Raw genomic sequence first — 11,307 nt, 5'->3', positions numbered from 1 at the left:
CCAGGCACAATTAGATTTTCAAACTTTGAAAATTAGGTTGAGGTGAGATGGTGAGAGCAGAAGCCAGAGTAAGGGGGCTCAGTTGCAATGAAGAGCCATGTGGCCAACACCATCAGGCACAGCTGTTGAATGAGGTGCAGGCAAGAACATAGGGCCCCTTAGGGAAAGTCCACCTCATGGGCATCTGCTGTGGGAGAGCAGAATTTCCACTGGATACTTTGACCAGGCTGGGGAAGGAAGAGAAGGTTGCTTTCCTTGGTTTGGACAAATAGTTCTTAATATTTTTAGAATTATGGATTCTTTGGAGATACAAGGATAATGGAACTTTCTTACAAAAAAAGAAAATAGGCATGGACATTTTTGCATAGTTTTATGCATTTACAAATTCCCAGGTGCCCATCCTTGGTTCCTAAGTTTGAAGCATCTCACCTTTACCAAACTGGGGATGTAGCTCAATGACAGGCATTTGGCTAGCATGTGCAATGCTGGGTTCAATCCCCAGGGCCACAAAAAGAATCTTGCCTGTGGATGTGGAGTATGAATCTATCCAGATGCTTACTACTGAGAAAAGATCATTCAGCCAGCTTTTCAAGAAGGTCAGCTGCTAGGTGGAGGTGTTTGGGAATTGTTGCTAGGAGTCACCACCTCTGCTAAACGCATTGCTGATCCTGGCATGAGCCTTCCAAGAGCAGGAGTCTCAACACTCACCACTGAAAGGAAGTGAATAGATGTGTCAGGCCTCAACAGCTATCCCTTTCCTCTTGCCTTCTGGTCCTTTCTCTGGGATCAGCTGGTGCTGGAAGGCCCTGCAGAGGGAGCACCCTAAATGTAACTAATACGTTGGGGAACTGAGAGGCAAACAAATTTTGAGATTTTTCTCCTCCCTCCTCCCTTTTTTTTTTTTTTTTTTTTAATCCTTGGGATGACAGTTTCCTCTCCCCTTATGCTTCAAGTCCTGCCGTCAGCCTCTTGCCTTTCCATATGAGTTCTGGGAGGAGACTGGCCTCCCTTCCCTCTGATCTAAGAGCCCCTTCACCTGCCAAGTTTCTGATCCAGTCAAATAAGACACTTTTCCAATCATATGAAAATTCTTCAAAAGACTAGGAATGGAAACACAATATGACCCAACTATATCACTGCTCAGTATTTATCCTCAAGAATCAGTCATAATTCTATAGTGATACATGCATACCCATGCGTATAGCAGCACAATTCACAACAGCCAAACTATGGAACCAGCCTAGGAGTTCAATGGATGAATGGATAAAGAAAATGTGGTATATATACACAATAGAGTTTTATGCAGCCATAAAGAAGAATGAAATGTCATTTGCAGGAAAATGGATAAAACTTGTGAACATTTATGTCAAGCGAAATAAGTCAAACTCAGGAAGTCAAGGGTTGTATGTTTTCTCTCATGTGGAAGCTAAAGAGAAATAGGAGAAGAAAACTGGGGAGAAGGAAAAAGAAGCTGAGCATGGTGACACTTCTATAATCCCAGCAGCTTGGGAGGCTGAGGAAGGAGGATCGCAAGTTCAAAGCCAGCCTCTACAACTTAGCAAGACCCTGTTTATGAATAAAATATTAAAAAGGGTTGGGAATGTAGCTCAGTGGTAAAGCACCCCTGGCTTTAGTCCCCAGTACTGAGAAAAAAAAAAAAGGAGGGGCCCATCTCAAGCAGGTCCTCGCTACAGGCTTTCCTCTGTGTCACCTTGGCACCTGTCATGGAGAGAGCGATCTGAGCACTGGTGGAGGACTATAGCCAAGGACAAGGGAGTAGATGCCCCTCTAGCCCTGAGAATGATGGGGGCTGTTCGTGTTCCTTTACCTCTGGCAGTTTTTTTACCTTGCATGGGAAAACAAACCCAGTCGTAGCAGACACTTCAGGTCTGATCCCTCAGAGCTGCGGGAGGCAAGCCTGCAATTCAGGAATCCAATCAGAGCTACTTTCTGCCCTTGGCTCAGGTCTAGTTTGTGGACAGTGTGGGGTCTGATCCTGAAGAACCTTGGAACAAGGTGAATCCTGACTTCTGACCCTGTGTGACTCAGGGTTTCCTTGGTCTGGGCTCTGAGGAAACCCATCACCCCCTATTCCCCACCCGCTGGCACCTTCTGATGTTGGAGGCAAATAAGGTCAGATCAGAGGCACCAGAAATCTATTTCCTGTCCCTGCACCTGCTCTAGCTCTGCCTCCCCTGGGGCCTGGGATGCTGCTGTGGCCATGTCAACAACACTCAGAGGGGCAGTTACTAGGATGCAGGCCTCTTTGTGCCTGCCTCTTGCTGTCCCTCAGACAGTATCACTTTCAGGAAGCAAAAGCCAAGCCCCTGGAATCCCTTGTTCCCTAGAGGTTGACCTCCCATGCTCCCCAGTCTGTTTGCTCATTTGCATAGAGCAATAATGGCAGTTTGTTTGCAGCCCTCATCTGGGCTGCCCAGAGCTGGCCCTTTGCTCTGGCTTAGCACCTCATCAGATGTCATAGCCAATGGTAGCCAAAAGGCTGCTTTGCTCAGAGGCAGCTGTCCTCCACCCAGGGACCCTGTGAGCAAGCCTAACATAGGCCAACTGATGGACCCTGAGACTGCCCCGATTTTTCCTAACTTCTTCCACTTAAGTACTGCATGACCTTTCCTTGACCTGTGACCTTTGAACTGGTCATTTCCTGAAGTGGCACCTCCTCTCCTTTTTCTCCTACCAGTCCTCCTTCAGGTCTTCCTGGCAGCCCAGAACCTGATTAGATGTTAGCTGAACCTTGCTCCTGTCCAGTAAGCAGCACGTGAGGAGAGAAGAGCTTTACTGATGGATGCCGTCAACCCGTGGGGTGGGATCACAGTGCTCGAAGCTGGCCACAGACATGCATAGCTTCTGCTGCTTCCAAGAGACATGCTACCAGGAGGCACAGTGCTCCAACCGGAGGGCAGAGTATGGGCCAGGAGCACCACTGCACCATGCAGGGCCTGGGCACAGTGAGGGCCCCAAACTGGAGGCCATCAGGAGAGGAAGGGGAGTGGAGCAGCAACCTGGAGCAGATAATCTGGCAGCTGAATCTGGCCAGAGCTAGACCTACAAGGACCCAGCTGCCTGGGGTCTAGCAAGCTTGATCCTCTCATGCACCATGACAAAACCCCGGGGCAGCAGCTGGAATTTTCCACGTCTCCATGACATGCCCTTGTTCCTGACCTACACGTTCTCTGGGGACTGGCTGACTGACCTCAAGGGGAGGGAGCTAGGGACCGAGGAGGTTTAGGCCAGTCCATATTTAGCTCAGCCCATGTTTTGCTTTCAACCTTCATGAGTGGGAGAGGGGCAAGGGGAGGAAGAAGGGCCCATCTCTTCTTGCAGCTGAACCAATCCTGCTTAGGCCACGCTGGCTGCAGCCAGGCCTATGTGGCAGGAACCCCCAGGTGTTATGGGCTGAGACTCAGTCTGGCTATCGGGAGTGCTGTTGAGCCTTGGCTTTAGACAGCTGCTTCCAGTTGGATGGGAACCTCCACTTTAGCCAGGCAGCTTCAGGGGCCACCAGTAGCCCCTGCCCTGCACCCTGGCTGTGGCCACCCTACTGCTTTTCCACTCCTGCTCCTGTCCCTGTTCCCTTAGCAAAAGAAACAGAGAACAGCAGCCAGGGAGACCCCATAGGCCCTGCAAGCCCCCAGGCCCACCTACCCCAATCCTATATCTGTGTCTTCGGAACAAGTGATGGATCCAGTCCACAGCTCTGGGATCCAAATGCCTTCCTCCTCCCTCTCAGGGCTTAGGACATGGGATCCTCCAAGGAAGCAGGGCATTAGCTCCAATCCCAGAGAAGAAGCTGGGGTTGTGTGAAAAATACAAAAACAAAATTCTGCCTGACCCCCATTCATTAGAAAGGCCCCAAGATCCTACAGCAACAGGTAAAACCAATTACCCCTCCCAGGTCCTCCTCCCCAGCCTTTGACATTAAGATGGGGCTGGAATTGGGGTTCCCTTGCTTTCCTGCAATGACCCCTACCTTTCTGATCTCTCAGAGTAGAAACAATCCCCTTTCCCTTCCCCTTACTTGAGTTTGAAAATGAATTTCAGTAAGCTTGAGTTCCATTTGTGATGTGGATACTTCAAGAGGAGATGACTGGGAGAAGGTGTACCTGCTGGAAGGGGTCGACATAAGCAAGTTGGACTAGTCATTAAAGCACAATTTAGGGAAAGAGGAAGGGACTGGTCAGAAGTCATGGTAATCACCCCTTTCTCAGCACTGATCCATCTGCTGCTCCTTCAGTTTGGGCCAAAGCTTGAGATAAGATGTAGTCACTGAAGTAATTCACTGAGAGCCACTAATTCAATAAGTGTGTTCTGAGGATCAGGCCTGTTGATTCATGCCTCTAATCTTAGCTCCTCCCGAAGCTGAGGCAGGAGGATCACAAATTGGAGGCCAGCGTGAGACCCTGTCTCAATATAAAAATAATTTTTAAAAAAGGACTAGGGATGTAGCTAGAGGTGGAAAACCCCAAGTTCAATTCCAGTACCAAAAAAAAAGTGATCTCAGGGGCACTGCATATCAGAAACTGTGTTGGGGTAATGAGAGGGAGACACAGCCCAGTCCTCAGGGACATTTTAGCTTAGTGACATGGCCAGCAAACTGAAAGAGAAACACCCTAGAAAAGCTTATTGCCCATTTTGTCCATCTGGAGCAACTTTAATATCTTCGATGGGATCAGTAAGGCCCCAAAGTGATAAGGGGCACACAGATGTGAGTGGTGGGAACAGAACACAAGGTGAAGGGAATAATTCTGTAAAATGCACCCACTGTGCTGATCACCAAATTTTTTTCTTTTCCAAGAAGAAATTTACCTGCAGCTCTGCCTGGTTTAAGTGGACAGGCTTTGTCACATTCCTCAGTAAATTACCTGTTATCCACAGGAGAAACACAGACCCAAAATAATGTCAATAAGAGAAACCCAAGTCACCCTGAAGCGGGAGAACTTTGTGACTCCTTTCACAGACCAGATCCTGTAATTCAGGGAGATAAGGATAATTGCTCCTAACCATAAACTCTGTAAGAATGTATGGTTAAGAATCCAATTAAGTGGGCTGGGGATATAGCTCAGTTGGTAGAGTGCTTACCTTGCAAGCACAAGGCCCTGGGTTCAATCTCCAGCACCGAAAAAAAAAAAAAAAATCCAATTAGAACCAGGCTGCGTAGGCCAAAGTGACCTAGAGTTGTCATGGCCATGGGGATTTGAAAGCCTGATGTCATATTACTTTTGGTCAAAAGTCAAGAGGTGGACTTGGGCAGGACTTTCTGGAAACTTCTCTGGGATCTTAAATAAAACTGGAGCGGAAGAGAAGCATGCTGAACCTCTCCTTTCTGAGAGGACCCACTCTCTCCCTTCAGAGTATCCCTTTCCCCTTTCCTATACTTCAAAAAACTCATGCCTGTTACTCTGAGTGACATGTCTGAAATCTTTCTGACCTAATTGCAAGAACTGGGGTTTGCAGTGGAGGGGGTGTCTTCATGCTGCCTCAGTTTCCCAGAAGGCACCAGCCCTCTAACCCTACCTACCAAGTTCCCTTCCTCATCATGGGAGTTTTATCTAATTTAAATAAATCCTACTCTGTTCAATTTTCCCTTCCCTTGTCTGTGTATTTTTCAAATCTGCAAGACAAGAACCAAGAAATTGGTGAAGCACAGAATGTAGTTTCACCTCAGAACTCCAGTCTTAAAAGGAGAAATGTCTCTGCCAAGGGCACATGGCCAGAGGAATCAGGGGAAGGGGCTTGAGAACAACGAAGTCCAGCCTAGGGCTGTCTGAGAGCTGACAAACGCAGGCCTCCCACACAGCCTGCTTGTACCACGTGTGAATAGTGTCACACACTTGATGTTCACATCCTTATCCTCAGTCTCCTGTGGGCAAGAAGGGCCATGAGGGACTGAGGGAGGACACATGGCCCTGGGGCAGTTTAATGGCCCAGGAGCTGGAGTGAGGCCTTCAGCTCAATCCCAGTCTCACCACCTGCTGGGCTGTAGGCCTTAGATCGCTTAACCTTTCTGAATCTGTTTCTCCACCAGGAAAATAAAGATACTGGCTCCTCATAATCTTGTTCTCCCTCCATTAAGCTAAGACAAGGTCATTATTTAGGGATGAAGAATTTCAGTAGAGGTCAGAGCTGCCTCTCTTGGAGTGAGAAGACTTGAGGGTAGAATTAAGGAGGAAATAAAAATGTATGTGTGTGTGTGTGTGTGTGTGTGTGTGTGTGTGTGTGTGTGTGTGTTTTATCCTTAAGGTAGACATAACCATGTTCCTTCCGGGCCCTGGGCAGGGAGCCCTGGACCCCCTGTCTTTGAGGTCTGAGGATGAGACTTAGACATTCATTAGAAAACCTTTCGGGAATACGGAACCCAGCCTATCTCAGGACCTAGAGGGTTAATGGGAGCGGGGAGCTCCCCCTACCCCACCCCGATGATTGACTCAGGCATGCTGGGACTTGCAGGCTGGGGACCATCCTATGGCGCGGGGACCGCTGGGAAATGTAGTCGCTGACGGGGCCAGGCCGCAGAGTCCCGCGCTCTCAGCAGTGACAGCTCAGGAGGTAGGCGGCAATGGCAGGGGTCTGGAAGCAGGTGTGGGGTGGGAGGGAGTGGGTAAGCTGACAGCTGGGACCCCTTCCCTGCAGCCATGAGACTGGACATTCCCCCCACCCCGCTGCCTTGGCTGATGCAACGGGCCCTGCTGGGCAGGGAGAGTGCAAGAAGCAACGGGCCACTTTTCCCTCTCCAAGAAAAAAGAGAAACAGAACTGGGTTCCTTCTCCTGGATGGAACCCTTTCTACCTGAGAGTAAGGAAATGACCCCCAGCTTATTCAGATACATCATCAACATCTCCCAGAGGATCAATAGTGCCTCCCCCAAAACGGAAGGCAAAGCCCTGCCCCAGGAGCCACAGAACAAAGTCTCCGTCTCCGTCTCCAGTAACGGGACCAGACACCCCACTTCCAACAAGTAGATGGGCCCCCACTAGGAACCAATAGAGACCCTCCCAGATAAAGGGTAGGACAGCAAATTGCAGACCTGCCAGGGCCAAAGGCATGGGGCATCCTCTCCAGAGAAGCTTTAAAAGGCCTATGCTAAGAGAATAGGAAGAGAAGAAGGAGAACCAGGCCTCCCCTCCCTTTCTCCCTCCCCAAAAGCCCTCCTTCCTACCCTGCAGCTCTCTGAAGCAGCTGTCACTCATCAGTCACTTGTTGACCAAAGGGGGATCCCATCTGTCTTGCCCAGGGAGAGTCTGCTCAGCGGGGGCCAGCATGGACCAGTCCGTGGCCATCCAGGAGACTCTGGCTGAGGGGGAATATTGCATCATCATATCCTTCCCTGCTCTGAGCTCCTAGCCCTGGCCATGGGAGGTCAAATGAGGGTGTCAAGGTGTCTATCCACTCTCTTCCCTTTTCCTCTGAGCTGTCGGGGGAGAAGGAAGCCAATATTTACTAAATACTCACTTGGTCCTGGACTCTTAAGTATGCAGCTAGCTTCTCAACCCCTTGTAAAGCTGGGGATTGTTATCCCCATTTTGCAGATGTAGAAGGCTCAGAGAGGTGAAGTGACTTGACCACAGTCACCCAGGGAGCCTGGGAGGCAGGAGAAGGGCAGGGAAGGTGGGGTTGGGTGGGCGGGGAGAGGCCTGTCTTCAGTTTGGTTTGGTTTCGTTTCTCCTTGACTCTGAGCAGCAGGCAGTACAAGGTGTGCTGTGTGAAGGGGGCAGTCGGCAGAGCCGCCTGCTGGGGCTTGTTCGATACCGCCTGGAGCATGGAGGCCAGGAACACGCGTGAGTGAGGGGCTCAGGCCCTGCCTGTCTGGAACTTGGGGTTAGTCTTCACTGTACCCTCCAGCTGAGCTTCAATCATTTCTTCAGCTCTGAATCTTCTAGAATAATGATCATACTGATAGTTAATATTCTTTAAACGCCAGGTTCGAAGCCCTTCACATGTATCAGTTCCTCAAGAAGTGATGAGGAGGCTTTTGTTGAAGAGGCAGATCTAGCCAGACCTTGAACTCATGGCCTGACTGCCTAGGTTCAAATCAGACATTGTGATCCTAAGCAAGTTGCTTTACTTCTCTACCTCAATTTGTCCAGATTAAAGTTTCAAGTGAGCTGACCTTGGTGGCATAAGCCTGTAATCACAGCGACTTTGGAAGCTGAGGCAGGAGGATTGTGAGTTCAAAGCCAGCCTGAGCAACTCAGCGAGGCCCTGAGCAACTTAGCAAAACACCTGTCTCAAAATAAAAAATAAGAAGGACTGGGGATGTGGTTCAGTGGTTAAGCACCCCTGGGTTCAATCCCCAGTACAGAAAACAAAAACAAAAACAAAACAAAAAAAGTGGGGTTGAAGATAGAGTTCAATGATAGAGTACTTGCTTACCATGGGTGAGGCCCTGGATTCAATCCCCAGCACCAGGAAAAAATGTAAAAAGATTTTGGTGCATGCCTGTAATCCCAGCTACTTGGGAGGCTGAGGCAGGAGGATTGGCAAATTTAAGGCCAACGTGGACAATTTAGTGAGACCCTGACCCCAAATAAATAAATAAATAAAAAGGTCTGGGATGTAACTCATTGGTAGAGAGTCCCTAGGTTCATTCTCCATTTTTAAAAAAGGTGAGTCAGTGCACATCCAAGAAGTGAAACTCTGTAAGGCACATCGAAGGTTCTCAGGCAGTGTTGCCTGGTGACATCCACACAGTACACTGGAGCAGAGAGTAAGTAACATTCGCCAAAAACCTCATAGCTAGTGAGTGAACCTCAGGACCTCAGAGCTGGGAGGGAAGGACTTTAGGTGGATTTTCCAACCACCATCCTAGATTTCGAGATGGGGAAACAGGTTGAGGAAGAGAGGGTGGTGGTTGCATTGTGGCCATCTCCTGCAGCACCAAAAGTTACCACGGACAGATCGGATACATTTCACTAACACAGCACGGACTCCCCAAAGTGAGAAAAGTTCTGCTTTGGTGACCTCATCCATAAACTGCAGTCTCTACAGGCACCCTGAGCACAGCTGGTCTGAGGAGTGTGCCAGGGCCCCACCAGAATTGCCCTAGGGAACCACAAGACAGCATGAGCACCTAGGCCTTCAAGATGAGCCTGAGGCATGGCCAGTGGACCCTGTCCTCACTTCTGCTTCCTGCCCTCAGTCTCTTCCTGTATACGCACCGGAGGATGGCCATTACCGGGGACGATGTCTCTTTGGACCAGATAGTGCCAGTCTCACGGGATTTTACACTGGAAGAAGGTGCCACAGGGAGCTGGGTGGTATGACCCCCTCTCTTCTAGGTGTCCCCTGAGTCATCTCTGCCCTTGTTGGGGGCGGGCAGTGGGAATAAGGATGACATTGGGGCAGCAGTGCTCAGTTGCTAAAGACATTCTCATTTCCCTCCTGCACAGTGTCCCCCGATGGTGAATTCTACATCCTTGGTGAGTGGTCCTCTCAGTCTGGGTTCCAGTTGGTGCAGGGGGTACAGGATCCGCAGAGAGAGAGGAATGCATGACGTAAGAATGCCCTGATGTCCTTACTGTGGCAAGTAAGGCCATACAGGGAGCTTTCAGAGACAGTCTACCCCTTCTATAAAATGGGGATGATGTTAACCCATTGAGTCCCAAGCTTTCAATTCTTTATAGGACACGATGGGCTATTTTGGAAGTCAGAGTACAGAGGGTTCCTTACTACAGGGAAGACTCTGTGGGCTTATGTTTATCCTCTCTCCCTTGTCTGCTGCACTAGACGCCCTCTGTGTCTCTCCATCATCACCTTGAACGTCACATGTTCTCACAGTAGAGTTCCCTCTTCCGGAAAACCCCACACCTCTTTGCACTTCCTAGTCATCTTTCAGGGCTCAGGTCACCCATTTCTTTTCCCAGGAAGCCTCTGATGAACCCTGAAATTGCTTGCAACTTTTTTTCTTTTTCTGGCCCTTGCCAGTCCCCTGTCACTGACAGGGATTTGACAATTTGCATTGATTTTACTTGATGTCTGACTTCTTTGTTAGACAATAATAATAATAGAGGCCAATATATAATCAAGGATTACCTTGATTATATTGTCAGCATGTCAGGTAACATGCTGAAAGCTTTATATACATCATATCTTGCTTTCTTCACCAAAACTCTATGAGATTACCACCGTTTATTCCCATTTTATGGGCAAGGTAACTGAGGCCCAGAAAAATTAAATAATTTAGCAGGGGATGGAATCTGGATTCAAACTCAGAATCCAGACCCTGGGAGTCCACACTTGTAATTGCTCGGCTAGTTGCTTCTGTTCATTCATTAATTCAGCATGTTTTTGAGTGTTCACCATGTGCCACTGGATATTGGCCATATGCCACAAACAAGGTGACTTCCAGACTAGCTCCCTGAAGAAGGGCCAGCATCTGTTTTCTTCACCATGGTATCCACAGTGCCTAGTACTATGCCTGACACTATCAGGTAGATCAACTGATGCCCAGTCCCCCTCAGAGGGGGACTGTAAGTGCTTTTCCTTCCATTGGGAGGGGAAGACACGACCAGTTCAAAGAATCTGTCTCTGCCAGCTCCGTCCAGTCCTGCAGTGGTGAGGCTCAGCGGCTTCTGAGAGCCTTGGCTTACCTCCCTATAAAGTGCAGATGATGTTAATTTGGAACAGAGGATACAAAGGGCCCTTTTACTGTGCCAGCAGCAACTCTAAGTGAGTTGCTTAAGGCCACAGGGGTTTTTTGGGAGCCTGGAATTCTGATTCTCCATTCTGGGGACTCTACCCTTAAGATCTATCTAAGTATTCAGTTGCTGGCAGCCAACGGCTTATTTCCTGCCTCCTTTGTGCAGGCTCAGATGTGACCGTTCAGCTGGACACAGCAGAGCTCAGCCTTCTATTCCAACTACCCTTTGGCTCACACACCAGGATGTTCCTCCAGGAAGTTGCCAGGGCCTGTCCAGGTAGGTAAGACCCCCAGCTCCTGGAGAGTTGTTGGCTGGGGGTACTGACCTACCCACTCCAGTTGACTTCCACCCTTTGGACTCACACTCTGAAATTTCTGTGCCCTCTAAATACTGCCGGCATGGAGCCACAGTGCCCTTAGCCCACCAGCCAACTACAGTTTGATTTTCTGGTCAGGGTTTCTGGCCCTGAGTGTTAACTCTGGCAGGGTCCCTCTGCCCTCCTGGCTCTGTGCAGGGCTGCACAGGGTAGTTTGTGACTCTCATGATGAACCTCTTAGAAGGTGGCAGCAACTTCTACAGGCCCACTCTGCCTTTCTCCATCACCCTCAGCTAGAACCAAAGGAAGTCTGTTGTATGGGGTCTTGTGCCCTCG

At 49.3% G+C, this 11,307-nt stretch overlaps 1 protein-coding gene across 1 annotated transcript in view; it reads left to right on the top strand.

The window, feature by feature from the left end:
• Positions 1-7,695: 7,695 nt before the first annotated feature.
• The window catches only part of INPP5B (inositol polyphosphate-5-phosphatase B), a 47,944-nt gene continuing 44,332 nt past the window's right edge, over positions 7,696-11,307 (top strand). The window contains 4 exon segments of the mRNA XM_079113114.1: positions 7,696-7,793; positions 9,155-9,252; positions 9,405-9,434; positions 10,821-10,931. Coding sequence (XP_078969240.1) covers positions 9,180-9,252; positions 9,405-9,434; positions 10,821-10,931 — 214 coding nt within the window. The 5' untranslated portion in view covers positions 7,696-7,793; positions 9,155-9,179.

The sequence above is a fragment of the Sciurus vulgaris genome, assembly GCF_902686455.1.
Source record: "Sciurus vulgaris genome assembly, chromosome: 1".
NCBI classification, from domain to species: domain Eukaryota; kingdom Metazoa; phylum Chordata; class Mammalia; order Rodentia; family Sciuridae; genus Sciurus; species Sciurus vulgaris.
Note: the sequence above shows the minus strand (reverse complement) of the source record. Positions and strands in the feature narration are given on the sequence as shown.